The sequence below is a fragment of the Myzus persicae genome, unplaced genomic scaffold, assembly GCF_001856785.1.
Source record: "Myzus persicae strain clone G006 unplaced genomic scaffold, MPER_G0061.0, whole genome shotgun sequence".
In the NCBI taxonomy this organism is placed as follows: Eukaryota; Metazoa; Arthropoda; class Insecta; order Hemiptera; family Aphididae; genus Myzus; species Myzus persicae.
The window spans coordinates 169,391-190,352 of record NW_019103632.1 but is presented as its reverse complement, the minus strand read 5'-3'; the positions used below and the strand labels follow the sequence as shown (position 1 = coordinate 190,352).

Genomic DNA, 20,962 nt, shown 5'->3' with positions numbered 1-20,962 from the left:
CCTCGAATATGCGACGCGACGAATAATAATACGGCGGTCCATCGCATAATTTCCAGGAAAAGCTTTTCTCGGCGCACGCTTTTCCTACAAAACATATATATTTTAATTCAAATTATAAATAATAATACCATCGACGATGCTTCTCTAGGGGTGAGAGACGGCGAGGGTAGGTACGATAGGAGAGCCACGAACGAAGAGGACGTCGACAGACGGCGCATATTATTATGCAGTCGAAAATAATATTATTATTATTATTATTATTATTATTATTATTATTATAGTGTGTCTCGTACTATATACCGGACACGCCCGCCGCGGCATCCGATTGGTCGGCCTAACCCCCGCTGGTGGTACAAAAAGTTAGTGCCCCACCGCGCCGCTCACCGGGCCCTATCGCGGCGGCGCGTGCGTTCCACAATACGATATTAAACTACCGTCGTCGTCGTATTACATTATTATTTTTATCGTCGTCGTCGTCGTCGTAGTCATCGTCATCTCGACGTCATTGTATGTTCGGTGGTGCCGCTGACAGTATATACGCGCAAAATTATTACTACTACACGTGTAGTATTTCAACGGTGCCCACCCCGGTCGTCCGTCCGTAGTACTATCGTCCGCTCTCGATTTATAATGTACAACAGTATTCATCACACAGACATGTGCATATTGTGTTTTCGACGAAATTAACGAGAACAATATTCACTCGCGTACGAAATAATAATACAACCGTTGTCGACGGCGTTACCAGCTCGGCAGTCGTCGTCAACCGTCCGGTAAAAACCAACACTATACGGTTATCTAAAGTAGTAGGCATACTTGCAATAGCGTCAGTCGTACGCAAATCGTCCAATGCTCATGATGAACGATTTCGGGTCGATGGGCCCGGGCAACATGATGCCGCCGTCGTTCAATCCCATGTGCCAGGGGCTGTTCGAGCACCAAATGCCCAAGCCCAGGCTTGCGTTCAAGATGCCCCGCGTGGTGCCCGACCAGAAAAACAAGTTCCAGACGGACGATCTGTTCAAACGACTCAGTCGCGAGAGTGACGTAAGTACGACTCTATATATACTTCGATAGGTCCACTTCAGTGGTAAGTGGTCTATATCAAACAGATACCGCACTTTAGATTTAGGGTAGGTTCATATTATTGTAGTTTACCTATTATCTAATCGGTAATAGGTATGCTGTCGTCCGCATCTATTTCAATTAGATCAGCTTAATATAAAAACCACGAACCAACATTATGACTTTTTTCATTATACACACGCATAGGTGTGCGTCACAGTGCTTGTACAAGTATATATACAACGACAAAATAATATGATGTATTACATGAAAATGATTACCTATGTAGTTACTTAATTTTACGCTACATAAGAACTTGAAATCTTACTAGTAATTAAAACGAAATGGATTTTTTCTTTAAATGTATATCAATTTCAAAGTACCTCTATTACATTTTTATGATTAAACTATTTTATACCTATTTAAAATAAAATAAAACTTCGGTAAAAAAAAATTAATTTTGTCAACTAACCAAAGGAAACTTTTTCCATATCTACAGTTTTCGTATCCATTTGATTAGGGACGGCGGTCCAAGTGATAGTAATCAACGAAACACTAGTGAAGTCGTTTAATCTCTGTAAAAATATATGAATCCAACAAACGTTCACGTATTTTTCTTTTAACATTTTAAATATATTATATCAATTTTTGTTTCAATGATGTACTTAGAATTCTATTCCCTCGAATTTATTTTAAAGAATATTTAAAATGTTTATAATATATAGAGAAGATTTCAACATCAAGTTGCTGTATGCAATCGTAATGCACTAATGCTTTTACTTATAATAGTAGTGTGATTAATTTATTTCGCTATCGACTAACAAAAAAATCCATTTTATTAATTGTTAAGTTAAATTATTATGGTAATGGGAAAATCAAAAACAAATATGAAAACCGTATTATACTGTACACGTGTCACGGATATACTGCCTGCAAATTAAAGCTATCCATCTATATAATCCACATATAGTATACCTTTATTATGATTTTTATAGCATTGTTTTCTCAACTGATAAAAAATCTAAACTCAAACGAATATGTATATATAATGTAAAATGATAAGACTTTCAATAGAGTAGGTAGGTCAGATATATACATTTTTTGGTTCTTTGACTTTAATTTATTTGTAAGCACCATGCGTATACAATAATCTTACGAGCTATTATAGGTAATGGTAACTAATATAGTGTTATAAACTTATAAATATACAAAATATATTATATGATGTTTAATTTTCACATGAAGTTCCATAGGTATACTTGTCAGTATTATAAATATTATTCTCTATAGAATATACTCGATAGTATGATAATGTAATGTCTCATGTGAAATAATGTGTATGGTAAAAATATTTACTCAAAATATGTTACTCATTATAGTCAAAAATATATTTACACGTGCAAATAGCCTAAATATACTATATAGCTACTATATTTTATTTTACAATGTAATAATATGGTATATGAATAAGATTAATAAGACTGTACCTGCACAGTAGCGTGACTGATTCGTAGAGCATTATTTAACACCCTACGAGGTGGCTTTTTCCTTTCAAAGCATCTGTACTCGCTCTACGGGACTTCGATTTTATGTAATTTACAGTTATTCCGAATACCAATAGTTTTTACTTTTTCTTTTTAATCTACATTCTTATCCATAATATTAACGCGTTCATAATAACACGATACTAATACACTATTCGAACTTCTAGAACAAGACTGTCACAACACAACATTTATAATTTTGTGAAAAAGCGATTTGAAGTAATTTCTTCACTATTCGAAAGTACCAATAGTCATAACTCAAAATTGATGAATTTTGAGTTGTGGCAGTCTTGTTCTAGAGGTGCGCATTATAGAAAAATATATGCGTGTACCTACTATATATTCGGCGCAATTACTTACAAAATATTATTTACATCAGTGGTTCTTAACTGGAGGGGAATATCCTCCCCCTAGGGCTTTATCAGTGTAACATTTGTATACCTCTTGGGAGGGAATATATAGTAATGAGGAAATACAATTTTGACAATAGCATTAAACAAAAATCAAATTATCTCTAAATATTTATTTTTAATTCAAACAATTTTTTTTTAAATTTTAATAATGGTGGGTATACCATCAGAAATTATTAGAGTACTGACAAACTACGATATCTACGATAGGTAATTATAACGCCTCCATTAGCTATATGGCATATGGCCGTATTTGGAATATTGTTTGTTGACGAGTATGCCACTTTTGAAATATACTTTGATCTGAGTCCAAATAGTAAGGAAAGAATGAAAATCTGACTATTGGCTCCATGTCTGCATGAAGAATAAAAGGTCGAGTACCATACTGATTTACTAAATACCTAATATATAATGCGACGGAAGCCTATGAGCAACTCGTGTGATCTTACACCATATTACGCTAGTGATTTATTGAGGAAGTATCGATGACTTATAAATTATAATATACTAAATATAGTTCTGGTCAGGATCAGGAAGTTGGCATTTACATTAAGAAGAAGGAAAAAGCATTTTTAGTTCAAAACCCGCAGAAAAAAATATTATCTATACCTAAATTAGATTTAATAGTGCACAACATGCATTGTATACCATGTTGGTGCATTTATAATACGTACAATTTACGTTTTTAAATTTCCATTAGCTGGTTGATCGTTATAGCGGGCTCTACACACAAAGACATTTTGACCGAAATAAGTCATTAATCTTGATATAAGACAGTTATCGGATACCATGTGGCCCTTTCCAGTGACCAGGTCCTGTGACACTTTGCCGCCACTATATAAATGCTGTGCCTGATTTTAATATTGCCGCATACTGACCACCACGTGTGTCTTAAATCTAAATGGTCAATTTTTAAACGATTCACAGCTGTATAGCATCGAAACCATATTATGTGGCTAACACCTAACATTATACCCCATACGAACTACATTTATCAACGTTATAGCATATTATTTTTGTTTGCCCAGTAAGAATATATAGATATTCTTTTTTTAGTTATTATATTATAAGTGTATAAACTATAAATCAATAATACCGCATCATATCATCATACATTTCTTAAGTTGAAAAAAATAAATAACTACGTAATTTAGTGTGCGTTTAAAGTATTTGATAGTGAATTTAAAATAGTTAAATTTAAGTAAAAATGTTTCATAAATCTACAGTCATATTAATATTTTAATATTCTTTTTTATAAGTCAATATTATATGCACAATGGCCAAATAATTTTTCATTTCGATTATTACAATGTCATGAAGTACATATATAATTAGAGTGACGAGCTGCAGACAAGACAATATGAATTTGAATATATTTTTTGTATATTTTCATCTAATATTACTTTCTTTTAGATCACGGAAATATGAAGTAAGACATAAGTGCCTATAATATTGATTACTATTTATTCTGATGAATACATTTTGATAAATTACCTACATAAAATGCATTCATTTTGAACACGAGTCACTTTTGTATCTTTGACCGTTAGATATCTTATACCAATTCACGACGCTGTGTTTAAATATGAAGCTTGTTACATTTTAATAAATAATACTTCTATTTATAATAATCCTTACGAAATTACACATAATATAGGTAGTTGCCTAATTCGTAAATTGAGCAAATTTTAATTGTGTCCACATCATAAAATATGAAAATTGTTTCTCTATCTTTAAATTGTACAAACTGCAGTTTATGCACCCGTTTCGTGGATTGAGCTGAATTTTGTTCATTTCAGTCATTTCAGTATTTCTCTTAATTTCATTTGAGGCGTAACTACGCAAAATAATATTATATAAATGTTCAAACCATACAAAATATAAATGAAATACCAGTAAAATGAATTGTACTTATATTTTGTTTTTATTTTACAGGTCAGGTATACAAGCTACAGAGACAGGCCTCATGAAGAACGACAAAACCGTTTTCAAATGGGTTGTCGTGAAGGACACGTGGACATCGTAAGTATTAAATCAATAATAACGATTCGGATCGCAGCCGAGTAACTATTTTTCTAGGTTTGTTGTTTATACATTTTTCATTTTGCTATCATAGGCTTTCGCCACGACAGGAACAAATCTTCAACTCATGTTCACTCCGAATATGCCGTCAATGACATCTTACCACCAACCCACTATTGGTTATTGCGATTTTGAAAAAGAACCAGGAATGGTAAGAAAATATATTTAATATTGTCATAATTTATTTTTTAAGATTCAAAGCTAATATGATGAGTAGAAATTAGAAAATTATAGAAAAAAAGTTTGTTATTTATAATATCTAAACTCTAAGTATACCTATACCTATTTGTATAGATAGTATATTTCCATTTGCTGACCAATATGATTGTAAAACCATTAAGCCCATTACGGTACAGTTAAAATTAAAACGTTGGTATAAACTGTATAAATGTTTAATCTAAAATCATTATACATTTTTAAAGTATATGGTATTAGTACAGTACTTTATTCCGTTGGCAGTTAGGTAATAATAATATTCAGTTACTAATACTGGCCAAAAGCTTGCGAGGTTAGGTTATGTCCAAAATACGTCGAGGACAGATGTAAATATTATGAAATCATCGATATAGTTTCTTCAATAATATTATTCAACCTTAACCTGTATAAATAAGAAAATATATGAGTGCATACTAGGTGTTTATATATAAATACATTACATACTATATTATAAATATTATATTTGCAATATGCCTTTATATATATGTTTAAAGTTTACGTGAACATTGCATAGTTTTCAAAAATACCCGCTTTTACCTTTTATATTGGTGTACAATATAAAAATATTGTTCTGAAGTTTTGAATTCGATGTCTCGTGAAATGTGACTATATAGATATAAAATGTATATTGCAATAATGATGAAGAATACAATAAATTTAATATCGCTGTCAACGAACCATAATATTAGTAACATTAATTAGATTATTAGGTGTTAGATGTTATATGTTATTACTTATTACGTATTAGGATGATCATTAAAAGTTGCATTTCTTACTGTGGAAAGTGTATATACATTATATTATAAATATACATCAATCTGTCTATGACATTTTGTGAACTCACACACATGTACACATACACATATATTATATATTATGTAATATAATATATGATTTAGAATAATGACATGACACAATGAAAATACTTCCTCTTTTCTTTGAAATTCTATTCGTTATAACAACAATAGTGCCATTGGAACTCTGAAAACAAAATGGCGTCAATTATAATCCCTCCCCTCATCCATGCAACCCTCTTTTTCGAAAGCGCATATTGATCCGAGCGTTTTTCCCCTTGTCAACACTCGGCAGTGTTTTGGGAATGCTTGCGACAATATAATAATAATACAATGCTATACAAACTGACGACAGTGTTACAATACGTTATACGTATAATATTTACAACAAATGTTAATAATATTATTTACAGCGACCGGTGCAGTTGGGGTAGTTTTTCAAGTGTGATAAATAGGATATAGGTATAACCATATTGTATTATATACACACCTACTACACACATATATATTACAATAATGATAAGATTGCAAGTCGAAATGTATGTTGGTGTAGTTATTTGTTTACAGCCGACTGCGATTTGGGCATTCTGCTGACGAGAGACATCATTTCTAAGTAAAACAGACGATATACTGACGTATTGTAACATTTTTGTTTGTTCCAACTTCCAACTGCACATAAAAGCCCAAGATAGTCTTTTAATTGTTGGATGTTTAAAAAAAAAAAGTTAGTCAAAGCTCAAAACCATACTTAAATAAATATAAGCCAATACTCCTGACGATTAGAAATAATTGTCCTCCGATCAATATAATATAGACGTAAGATGAGGGTAGGTACAGTACGATTGCAATGGGAAAAACGAAACTCCCTCGCGACGACCACTGAATGACCATCATGTAGGTACGATATAATATTATAATAATATATACAAGCACCTATATGGGTAGGTACCTAACTATATTATGTAATAATTGAAAAATTACCCGTGAAAAAGGCGTATACTTACGTACCTATAGGCATTATGTTACTTTTACGATACGCGATTTTGACAGCCCTGACAAATTTACTGAAGAGCTGACAACACAATAATATCATCGTACAAGTACGCCCGGTTTCAATTTCAGATGTTTGCTTGTATACAATCTTTTCTTTTCTTTTTTTTTCACCCTCGTGTTTACTCCGGCTTATGTGTATATATCGCTATTGTTGTGAACCCGGTATTGTATGCACACACACACACGTATATGGCTATGTAATAAATATGTATATATATGTACGGTAATATATAATATATTATAATATGTTCGAGTGAAGGCACTTTTTTTTTTAGTCTACTGGACACCGGCGCATACCTACCGAAAAGACGGGTGGATGCGCGGGATTGGTGTGCGTGTCTTTTGATGGCCAACAAAAATAAATAATTATATCAATAATAAGTATAATGTACCTCACTCAACAACAATGATGTAATAAAAAATAACATAATTTTGAAATACTTTCGAATTGACTAAACAGATGCAATACATACACTGCACGTATAAAAATATAAAAACTTAAATATAATATAAACATTATTCGGATGTAAGGCTTGACCGTATAAAAATGTATATATGTGTTATAGGTATACTCTTACACCCTGAAATGACATATTTTACACTATCCATTATAATGTATATATTTTATTTGTGTATTATTTATATAATTATGTATGATAAATGATAATATATTTTCGAGTGGATGGTTAAGTACGACGTAATTTCCATTATATAGGTATATTATAATTATTATATGTACAATCATTATAATATAACGTACATTTACTGTAAATTATTTAGGTACACATTTATAAATTATAATAGAGTGGACTTACAATAATGAATGGACTTCAGCAATACGGCACCACAATAACTGTGTATATACGCAACCGTATGGGTGCTGTTTTTAAAATTAAATTTTGTAAGTCCAAGAATAGTTACAGTGTGGGAGTACAGAGGAAAAAGCGAAGCTCATCAACTTAAGTTTTAATGATGACAATTTCGGTACGACGTATAGCATATAAGTATACGAGCGATATGCCGAGATTTATTTTCGCCGTTCTTTTTTTATACCCATAATTTACGCACGACGCTTCGGCCACAAAGACGTTTAAAGATAATTAATTTTGGCAAAGGTCTTACAACCCGTGGCGTCGTATATTGCAATAAAATGTAAGTTTATTATTTTGTTGTAAATATCGCCGAACATCGATCGTACGTCAATCTCATACGCCGCACATATCCGTATATTTAACAATAGCGCCATTTCCGGTATAACGGCGAATATGTTAAACACAGTGCAGCAGAATTGTCGTTATTATTATTACTGCCTACGGGCGACGAACCCCAATTGGAAACATTATGTTATATAATATATATTATTTTATTTTATTCTGCAGTTGGAATTTCGGGAGGGTGGTGAAATAATTACTAAAACAAACGTCATAAACACCTCGTGCGGCGTACGACACATTTTCAACGTGTTGACGCTGAAAATGATAAAAGCCTTTAATTACGTGCACGGGTATTTGTACCTACATGTTTATAATAAAGGTATCTAGGCGGTGACCATCGTGTCGATTTTTATTCACCAACACGAGTTATTAAGACAAATCAAACTTGCAATAATGGTTAAAACTTAAACGTGTTGTACACCTACGTGGCAGCACGTGTGCTATATAAAATATTTTGAGATTTAAACTGTTTTTGGTACGTTCTAAACGATAATTGCATACAAATAAAACTGTTGTGATTTAATTTTAAGTACCAATGGGTAGGTAATTGGGTATGAGATGACGCCTAACCTTACGAACAATAACTTACATCCGTTTACCAAATGCGTAAAACNTCTCTCGACTGGTGCTGAGGATGGAATCGTGGTATTGTATTTTAGGAATACCTCTTTAATGATAGGGTATTCATTTAAAACGTCTAAATCTTTTTTATTTGAACTTAGGTAAGATATAGCCTGTAAATTTGCATAATTCAATCGCTTTGCTTCTGAAGCAGTTGTATAATCATCAATTTTCTTTTCGGTACAGATATTCCCATAAAACTCATTGTCACTACTGTCAGAATCTATTTCTACAACAACAGACTTCATAAATTGTTCAGAAGTGGCAGCTACAACACTACACTCATTTAAAAATAGTGTTTTACAAATATTCATAAACCTAACTGGTACCCAACTGAGTTTAAATTTAGGATGACTTATGGAAGAAATAATGAAACTTTTACTTTCCGGACTATTTAAATCAAATAAATAACTAAATCTAGTTTCTATGGCTTTTATAATTGTAAGACTTAATGGCTTACAATATTTCTGATTTGGAAATGCTATTAATAATCTTCTTAGTACTAAAATAGTTGGTGCTACATAGCCCAAAAAACTCCTATTTTCCCCTTGTAACTTGTCCAACGATATAGCTAAGGGTTCCATGGTTTTGCAATGTTCTTCTAAAAATACCCATTCATTTAATTTTAATTTAGTCAAATGTAAATCATCAATTAACTTAATAATTTGAGATTTGTGTTTTAAGATTTTCAGTGATGCATCATATAAAGAATTCCAGCGCGTTACAACTGGTACCGGAAATTTACAACCACACATTTCAAATACTTTATCTGAAGCAACAGTACTTCTACTGATTAAATTCCAAAAACTATACAATTTTTTAAAAGTTGATTCAGAAAGTTGTAAATAGTTAGTATCTGTGATTTTAGCAATGTCTGTGGTTGCAATCAAATTTAATGTGTGTGCACAACATTTTAAATGTTGTGGTAAATAAAAAGAATGATCTGTATCATGTAAATCAAGTTGCTCTTGCTCCAAATTAATAAAAAGTTTCTCTACATCCATTATTTCCATATTATCTATTTCTAAATCAGAATTATCAGAATCTGAACTATTTTCATTTAAGTCACCAACTTCTGAAGTTGACTGAACTGATGAGCCTATTGAAAATGTTCTAAAACTCTTTCCAAAGTTACTTGCGTTGTCAGTCACTGTGTGAGTAATTTTCGAATAATGGATTCCAAAATTTTGTGTTATTTCTGTCATGACTTCAGCTATATTTAAGTAGTTGTGACTTCCTTTGATTCTTTTACAGCCTAAGACATACGATTTACGTTGATATGTCTCAGAATCAATCAAATGACAAGTCATTCCTAAAAATAACAACATTAATTAATTAATTTCTATCTAAATTAATAAGTTTAAATTATAATCTAAAATATAATTGTTAAAAACTAACAGATAAGTGATAATACGATATTTCATGAAAAATAACTGATTGTAAATCACAATTATTTAAAAAATATAGTAGGTTTAATAAATTGTTATGGGCTATTTTACTCTCAGATTACTTAAAAACATAGAAACATATTTTTCCAAGGAAATTTCAAGTTTGTTAACTAAAGGTTAGACTTCATATTGCAAAACTTAAATAAATATCATACATACCCATGTAACTTTTATTATTCCCACTCCAAATATCAGCTGTTGTGCAGATATAATTTTGTTTATCAATCAAATCAGTTAGCATTAATACATAGGCATTGTAATTTGATGTCAACTGTTTTAACATTTGTTTTCTATTTGGCAGAATTGTTTCATCATTTGATTGTGTTAGTCCCAGAATCAATTTGCGAAAAGTTGGTTTTTCGCAAGTTACAATTGGACGCATCTCACTTACAATATATTCAAAAACCAAATCATTAACCTGTTAATAAAAAATTTACAATGTAAATCAAGTTAATTGAAAAATGAAATTAAAAAAATATTATTATTTAATTAAACTGTAAACATAATATTAAAATAAAATATAATGTTAAGTATTCAGTAACTTGTATAATACAAGTATTGTTATATATAGTATAGTACTCATGGATTAATTACTTTTATAGTTTTATAGACCAATATGCTATGGTCTAGCAATGTTTTGTGTACTACTTAACGATAAATATGACTTATGAGTATAGTATGGAATCTACCAACCCCACATTTTTTTGGGAGATAGCCTTGACATACTTAAACTTAGATGATTTGTATAACATTGTTTACAATAAATTGCAGTTCCTAAATTATAATTCTTATAAGTATTAGCATCGAGTACAGCTGTAGGTACTCAATGTTATTTTATTAATTGTGTGCCTACTAATATAATGTATTAATGTATGATGTTTAATGTTTATGATAAAATGGAAGGGCCAATGATGCATAATATCTATATAAAATATAGACTCCTACGTTATAAAATAAAAATTGATAGATTGAAGGAAAGTAGTGTAGCTCCCCACTTTTTTGAGATACGTTAATAAAGGGGTAGGTACTATTTTTTTTTACTTTAACACTAAAAAAAATATGGTTCAAAATACAAAAAAATAATTATTAAAAAATACAAATTATGTAGATATAGTTAAATTTTAGGTTAACTTATACAAATTAATAATAGGAACTTTNCATATTTTATGTACCTGTTTCATCATTTTCATAAAAACGAATTAGGTATAAGATTTTTATTTCATACAAATTATTATTTTTCCGATATTTACGATAAATAATATTATTCATAACACTTAGATATTTCAGTACCTAATATCGAGTGCTTGTTTTCACGACAACGACTTTGGAACCCTAAAATCATACCTATGAGTAAGGCGTATGGGTATTATAATATTACGCACGCGGACACACGATCCTGCCCGGTGGTGGAGTGACGCTAACGGCCAAACCGCATTCCTCCGGTCTCCGACAACTGCGGTGACATGAGTGCAGTCTATGATATTATATACACAATATAATGTACGGCTATACATCGCGATAAAAATAATTATAAAATTTGATACACGTCGAGTTGGCGGGTTGGATTTCGTCGCCCACGACCACGGTAGCCAAAGTGCACCAGCTATAAAAAATAAATAATAATAGAATAACAACTACCTCCATACAGCTAATACATGGGTAATATTAGGTATACGATATACCTACCCGCTCGAGAGAGTTTTAATTGAGCCACTTGAGCGTGCGTCATCAGTGCTGATTCTTCTGTTTGGAAAAAAAAAATATTTATTAACTTCCTTGAATGAAATTTTTATTTTTTACACTTCAATTCTATAATCCTGTTGAAAAGTCGTGATTTCTTTAATGTTAGCACTTATTATACCTCCTTACTCAAGGATGGATTTAGGAATTCAGCCCTATGAAGGATTTTAAATAACTATTGGTTGCCACAAGGCTCAGGCAAGCACACTACGTTGTTACTTGTTTTTCTCATGCATTTTATTACAAAAACGCATAAAATATAAGTTTAAGTTAATTTCAAAAATTTGAAAGTTAGAACTTTTTCACCAATCAAATTGGCTGAAAAAGGTAAAATCTATAGCCTTTATCACAAGGATGATATATTACCATTCACCCGATATTTATAGTATCCTCGCAGGTAATTATTTATAAACGAATTATCAAAAATAACATACATTTTTTAAAATGTCATTCAGTCGTTAGATAACTTTTTAACCAACTATTATAAGAACTTTTTTTTGAGCTTAAGTATAGACGAAAATATGTTGTGCTCTGTAACAATAATTAAATTGGAAAAAAATTATTAAATTGTCGTTTAAAAATAATACAAATAATCAATTAGATTATGAAAACGAAAAATGTAAATATGTAATACAGGTTGATAATTTTATAGTTCATATCACACATGTGTACAATCGAAATGTTTGTCCGGTCAATTATACTCGACTCATCAAACATTTAAGTTTTAATAGGTAATAGGTATAAGTGTATAACAAATAAATTCATCGTTCAAAATTCGATCTTCATAAATCGACATACTCCGATAAATATTTTGCATTAGAATATGAAATTCAAAATAGAAAAAACTTGATGATTAGTTGGATTAAAAAGGGTATTGATAAAAAATTATACATTACTTGTTAGATTCTACCATTAAAAAGACGGAATGCGCCGGTAGGAAGGGCTGCGCGCTTATGAGGACAATGAACATAAAAAACTATAGAAATATTAAAAACGACAACCGAATACCGAGAGAAGAACATATTTTCAAAACCCAATTGCCCACCCACTCTGGAGCATTTTATTGCGACACAAAAGCCGTCGTATTATACATTTATGTACTAGGTCACTACACATCGGATTCTCTTATAAGCTCCCGGACGTCGTCTTCGGGCGCGGCTACCGATTTCGTGTATCTTGCACCTCTACCACGCGTAATAACACATAATATACAACTGTGAGCCGCATGTACCCCCACCTCTGTGTAAACAGTATTATATTATTATATTGTATACGACGTCGGTCGTCCGGTATAAAATACGCGATACACACACACACACACACACACACACACACACACACACACACACACGAATCGTGTGTCGGCGGACCGTGTAATAACGACGATGGTACACGACCACGACACACGATTCCCATCACTCTCGCGCGCGCCAAGGGTAGGGTATCGCGTCGTCGGACCTCGGCGATATGTGTACTGGGTGGTCCGGTCCCGTGACGGAGGTATATGTACAGTGTACACCACAATATGCACACACACGCACACACACACACACACACACACACACACACACACACACAACACCGTCGTACCTTTGCACGCGCACATCATGGTATTACCTCCGTAACGTCGGACATTATTGTCGGTGAAATATCTTATTGGTAAATGTATTGGTATCTTATAATGTTGCACTGTATGATGTACATAATAATAGGCTATAGAGACTGTTGATAGAATACATATGATAATATTATGTAGAAAAAAAAAACTTTTATTTTACATTCTGAGCGTAGGAATGTAGGTACGTATACGGTACACCCGGTAAATTATATAATATATAATTATAGAGCAATGATTTCATTAGAGAATGAATGTATATCGGTTTTAAAAAAGCTTCAATGTTCGACATTTAGCATGCTTTATAGTACATGATTCCATCTATTTGTGGTACTTTGGTCAAAGTTGAAAAGTCCCTTGAAAATATTAATCTTAGCAGCTTGAAACATTCTGCTAGGCTTAAATCATAATTTTATATATTATGTACATTTTCAAAATATTTAGAATACATTATAGAATTAACATTAAAATTTTTAAAATTTTTTTGTTTCACTTTTATATACATGAGTGATTATTTTTTCATGAAACAGTTCTAAAATGCAACAATGTTCTCAATTATATTCTTATAGCAATTTAAAAATATCGAAAACATATAGGCATAATATTTTGTGCGTGGGAAAAAAATCGAATAATATTCTGCAGTTAAACAGATAAAAGTGATAATACTTATATGTTTTCGCCGTACAAACAGGATAACTTTGATTGTGTACTATCGTTATTTCGATAATAACACTAATACTAAAAATCTTATTCAGTATATTATATTATGCATTTGAAAATAAATAAAAACTACAGATTTTGCAATAATATTAAGGATATTAAGGCTCCCGTTGCAGATAATGTAAGTTCGCCCACAAAAATACACTCTGTGGAATAATGATTGTGTTTCAACCAAATTTGATAATTTATAATCATCACCAATTATAATTTTAAATATAGGGTATTATTCTATAGGACGCATTGAACATAGTTCTTCAGTATTATAATTTCAAACTTAATAATATGTTTTCAAAAATAAAACAATTTTATGCTTTTTATACAAATTAAAAAAAAATCATAAAACATCGAGTTCAATGTAGAAAGTTTTCTTCTCTCAGATACAAAATAATCATCAAAATCCGAAAATTCTACAAAGCTTGAGAATTATTCCCTTGTCATTTTTTTGGGTATTAATCTTCTAAATAGGTTTGGGGCTGAAGATTGGTGAACAAATATTATAACAGTTAAGGTGGCAGTTGAAATGTAAAATAAAATGTTCAAATTTTATAGAATTTTGAAAAACCGCACGGGGCTTCTCGACTTTATTCGTATTAAAATCGATATAAACACCATCGGAGTTCTCTTATACATTATAATTACTAAATATTAATTAGGCATAGCGTACAATTAATTCTAAATAAGAAGAAATGCCGGTAGGTAACGGTTGTTCGGCAAATAGCCAATATATGTACAGTTGGACTTGGTGAAAACAAAGTCGATGGGACAAAAAGTTCGAGTTATCCAAGAATACGACTAATACGATATTAGAAATTTCTAGAGACCGCGGCAAAAAGTTTGAGGTAACGATGATTTCGAGTTAATTAAGTTCTAGATATCTATGTATACGAATAGTGAATAATATCATAATATTATTGTATCCGTATGAATATTCACTCGGCGTGTTTGTTGTATAGTGTTAAAGTTTCACCGATTATCGACATCAGGTTATGTTATGTATACACGATATTGTGTATTAAAGTCAATATAGGTATATATATATAATGTAACACTAAATATTATATATAACAATATACGGTGTATCGCGCCGAGTCATGTGGCAAACACTGCAGCATGTATATATATATATGCGTATCAAATCAACACGTGTTCTTATAATGTGTGTATATATCTACCGTAAAGGATTTTATTATATACGCACCCAATGTCCAAAAACCCTTTTTTTTTATACCCGTATATATTATACCCCATTTTTGTACCCAACAATATTGTTCGACGCTTCTTTTTTGTGTATAACATTATATTATTTACTACGTACGTCGTATATGTTTATAACGTCGTCGTCGTCCCTGGTGTGTGAGCGTCATATAAAATGCATGTATATAAAATATATATAAATATATTACCTACTGGTGCTGTGAATTTATATATTTTAAACGCATTAAAGGCGTTACGTATATGTCCGATTTGTATTATGTTTATACATCACGTGTAATATATTACAGTTTTCGAGCCATTGTGCATCGCCACCGTCGTCGGTCGATCGTGACTAAAATCCTTTGGGCCTGACGATCGCGCGGTCCACGGACGAATATTGTCCCTGAATATCGTATCGTCATAGATAAAAAATTGTACTGTACATGTAATGGTAATGAAAATTAGGTACAGATAATGTCAATACCACGTATCAGTCGTAAGTTGTTACGATGTATTGTAAACATTAAAGCACAGTCCACCCCGAGTCTGTCCTCGTAAATGTTTTATTCTTCTGCAGACATTATGTATAGTGCCGTATATTTGGTAAATAAATATATTTATAAATATTACTATATTAGGAAAGATTTTATACTTGTGTACCCAGGTAAAAATATTCAGAATTTTTTTCGAAATGCTAATATCCCAGGTTTAAAGCACTTGGATGTGAAGCGAAATGGTTATCAAAAATAATATTTCTATTTTCATAAATATTATATTGTAAATACTTACCTGCTATAGGTAGTATATTTTTGAGCTTTTTGATTGTTTCATACACTGTTAAATTTTAACAATCGTTTATAGGATATGCAATTATAATATTACGTTTGCTTGCTATCTTAAAATATAAACGTTGTCTAATCAAAAACGAGATAGCTGACCACGACACATAAATCCAATCGTATGATTGATAGTTTTAATATGCTAGTAGTTTAAAATATAATTCAATTAATATCCAGAGTTCAATTTTTCTCTTTAATTTAGTTAAAAATATGGCATTAATCAAGTCATCCGTTGAGTAAATATTTTTACCAAAATCCAAAAATGGATTTTTAATTTTTATACATATTTGATAAATTGAGTTCCGATGGCCCTGGTCGGTTGCAAAAGTTTTTTTTCTATAAATTCAACTTACAATCTGCATTTGTTAATACAATAAGTAAATAATTTGACTAATACAATGTACATAATGATTACTGAGTAACATGATATGTCTTGATAATGGAAACCATTCAGTATGACTGGAAAGCCAGCCTTATAAAAATATCTGTAATTGTAAATATAAAATGTAATGTAATGGTAGGGTTCATATGGAAATTTAAAACTTAATTTTAGTTTTGAGACCTATGAACAATCACACCTACTCAGTACTCGAGATTCAGAATCTGCACTTATTGAGACGAAAGTTGCAGTTAATCTATTGGAATGACGAGCAGTTAAATCGCAATGAATAATAATTTTTTATTTTTATACAAGCAGCTCAAGTTATTTCAATATTTTTAGGCTAGTTTTTGGTGTTCAAACGGTTGCGTTCACTTGTCCCATGTCGTGATATCTCTCGTTAGGAGTTATGGTAAATATTTTTCCGAAATTACGTACACATAATGTCACACAAAAATGTCGAGAAAAAAAGTAATTGTCGCTGTAAGACGAACTGCAGGAGGGTAGTTGTCCTGCACCGCGGTGGGCGGCGACGTCTCGTACGGGTCGTAAATATCATAGTCGTCGACAAAAGAAAGAAGGAGGATTGCACAGTGAAAAATATTCAAAGTCGAAACGAAGCATTCGTATACCTACGTGGCCGTCGAGTGATTTTCTTCGCGGCCGATGCGAAAGGGTTGCGTTCTCCTCGGCGTCACACACACACACACGCACACACCCACACACCCACACACCCACACATCCACACACCCACACACACACACACACACACACACACACACACACACACACACACACACACAAACGACATAAATTAACGTCGGACTATGAGTCGCGCACCGCACGTAATATATCGTTATTGCCACCGATACGTATATAATATATTATAATGTGTTATACTTACGGACACGACGGACAAAATATCGTAAAAACGGTGGAAATCACGGCAGGAAACGCGCCGGACGATAATGTGCGTTTACGTGCACAATGCGACGATGGGACCTATATACGCCCTTATTATAATAGCACGGACGATAATCGATTGTATCGTACTCGTATATATTATATACATGCACAGGCATTATGCAATATGTATATACATAAGGATACAGGACAATAAGCGCGTTGCGTGATCCTGTGTATATAATACGTATAGCAATGATAATAACAATCGTACATTATATACACATTACTATAATATTATTATATTGCGTATACGGACTCAGCGTGCGATGCGCATTGTACGTTGTACATCGTATGTAATCGTTAACCCTGCGCCGTTGTGCTCGCAATAAAATATATACAATATATTATTATATAACACCTCGGCATCCGAGGGATGTAATTTCCCGAGTGTGACGGCACAAAACGTCACGGCCGGCTATTTATATTTTATATATTATATATTTATATTTTTTTCACGCCGGCAGCCTTACAATATTGTATTCATTATATTATTATATTATTTATATTACATATTTTGTATTAATATTGTACCGTGCGATTCACAGGGCGTCGTCTTTATCGCCGACGCGGTGTACACACGATGCGCATCATCATCATCATTATTATTATTATTATTATTATTATTATTATTATTATTATCGTCGCGAGGCATGTGCGAGGGACGCCACGCGGCGTAAGGTGAATTCCGCGAGACAGTGCCGTGTGGTGTTGGCCGAGACTGTTACGCAACGCAATACAATGCAAATACAATGCCATATTGTTCCGAATAAATATTAAGTTCGCGGGTTGCAAATCGCGGGGGTGCCCGCCGGGGTACTTATAGCACCCCCTCGACCTCTGCAGTATTTTTGAAGCGCATAACTCCGCACTGTGTATTGTCTCGGATAATTCGATTTTATGAGTTCCGACGGCGACAAATATTTACTCAATGCAAAATGTTTTTGTTATTTAATAGACTGTTATCATTATATCATAACGAGTGTTCGTTATTATTATTATTATTATTATTATTATTTGAAAAGCGCCGAGACAATTTAAGGTACATTTTATATTTTATTTCGTTCTAAAACGTTTATTGTGTTGCCTTTATTTTTTTAGTCTTTACTTGTTTATCGTGTGTGTATAAGCCCACCAACCTTGTTGATTTTTTAAACGGTTATCTTAAAATTGTTTCTGAAATCGTCGACGTACAACGTACATTTACCCATACATTTTTCGAACCAATAGTTTGGCGAAAAGTTTATCCGAAAAAAAATCTAATAATTGCAGGGTATGAGATAGGTAGGAATATATACAATTTTACAGCTGAAAGAGCGAGCGGGGTTAAATAATGTGTGAAATCATGTCACTGCTTGCACTTATAGATAGACCCACTTTGTATTTAACTATTATACTGATATTAATTTTTCAGTTTTGTCAGTGGTTTTCAGGGGAAACAAAACCAAAAAACTAATAATTTAATCTTTTTGCAGGTCCATATATTATCGCCGTTTATAATGAACGGGGTGTGCGTGCAGTGGAAGGGTCGGATCAATTTAGAAAAGTTAGACGGCATTGGATGTTTGGAATTCGACGAAGAACGAGCAATGGTACGGTATATCATATCATTAACATTTAACCAGTATGGAGTTTATCAAAAACAATATTGGTGTCTTATAGTACCAATACATATAGGAGCAAATATCAGGGGGGCTAAGCCGCCACAAGATCTGAACATTTTACACCACAATAGAATAGGTACATGAAAATATGATTTCTTCATCAAAATCTTCCCTCAAGAGTCAAGGGCCCCCCTCACCCAAATCTCAAACTATAATTGTACGCCTTTTTAATAACATATATTGCGTTTTCGGTATTTTTCACGTGATAATGCGTTACATACTGTAATTTATTAAATAAAAACATACATATTTGAATATAAAACGTTCACTTGACATTATCGTGTTGATATATTATTTTATTATTTACAGATCGAACACCAAATATTGCAAGAACAGATAGAAAGGTACAACAACCGCATAAAAGACCATCAGGACAAATCGCGGGTGTACAGACACCAAGAACGCGTCAACGTACCCGAGATGGACGTCAACAAGAGATTTAATAATTTTTAATCCATTTCATCCATTTTCGTTTTTATTTCTTCTTTGTTATGTATAATCTCGTTGGCATTAGATAAACTAAATTACCTATTATTATTAATATTATTATTCAAGAGAGTTGTGTAACCTCCTATATTATTGACAGTGGAAATGCCAAATTATGGAACCCATACCGCCGACGAAACATAGATAATCATGATACAGCCAAATATTAATAAATACGTATTTTTTTAATAACCTTAAATGCAGGATGATAGAAACAACCAGGTATGATCACATCGAATACGGCTTTACGGTATGTTGTACTCACCACATGTTTTTGTGTGTAAAGTGACGCCGAGCTACACAACATTATAATCGTCAACTTCAATGTACTTATTACTCACTTAAAATCAATGTCTTGTGCAAAGGATCTACGTGATCATATACCTGGTTATGTCTATCATAACCTACCATACCCTCAAATAATTTTTTGTTGACATTTTGAGCAAAAACTATATTATTTTTTAAAATTATTCTTAACAAAACTATTAAAACTTTAGTCGCTCCTGTAAAATGTCATTATTCTGGGTTACATTACTTAGCCTTTCCACCGTCATTAACGATTTTGCGATTTTATTTTTGTTTGTTTGTTTGTAATATAATATATTATGCAATAAAATTATCCTTTTACGAAATATGGTTTGACTTTGACCAATAATTGAAATACACTTCTTAGACGTAATTTGGTAACATTGATGATCAATATTATTGAAAAAGGTATTTATACATACATTTAGATAACTGGTGCATTTTTTAAGTTCCATGATCCTCTATGCAGAGTTTAAAATGTTATGTTATTATTTCATAATTTGTATTTTTATTATGACAACTGCAAACTGTTTAATGATGATACCATAATAACAAGAAATAGTTTATTAAAATTTGAAAAATAAATTAATTAATTAACACGTCTAAAAT

The 20,962-nt window shown here is 32.0% G+C and overlaps 1 protein-coding gene across 1 annotated transcript; it reads left to right on the top strand.

The window, feature by feature from the left end:
• The first annotated feature begins 849 nt into the window (after nt 1-849).
• LOC111034956 (core-binding factor subunit beta-like) lies at nt 850-20,681 on the top strand. Its single transcript, XM_022316411.1, has 5 exons — nt 850-1,047; nt 4,955-5,041; nt 5,136-5,252; nt 19,373-19,489; nt 19,871-20,681. Exons 1-5 carry the CDS (start codon nt 850-852, stop codon nt 20,012-20,014), a joined length of 663 nt encoding a protein of 220 aa, XP_022172103.1. The 3' UTR covers nt 20,015-20,681.
• The last annotated feature ends 281 nt before the right edge of the window (nt 20,682-20,962 follow it).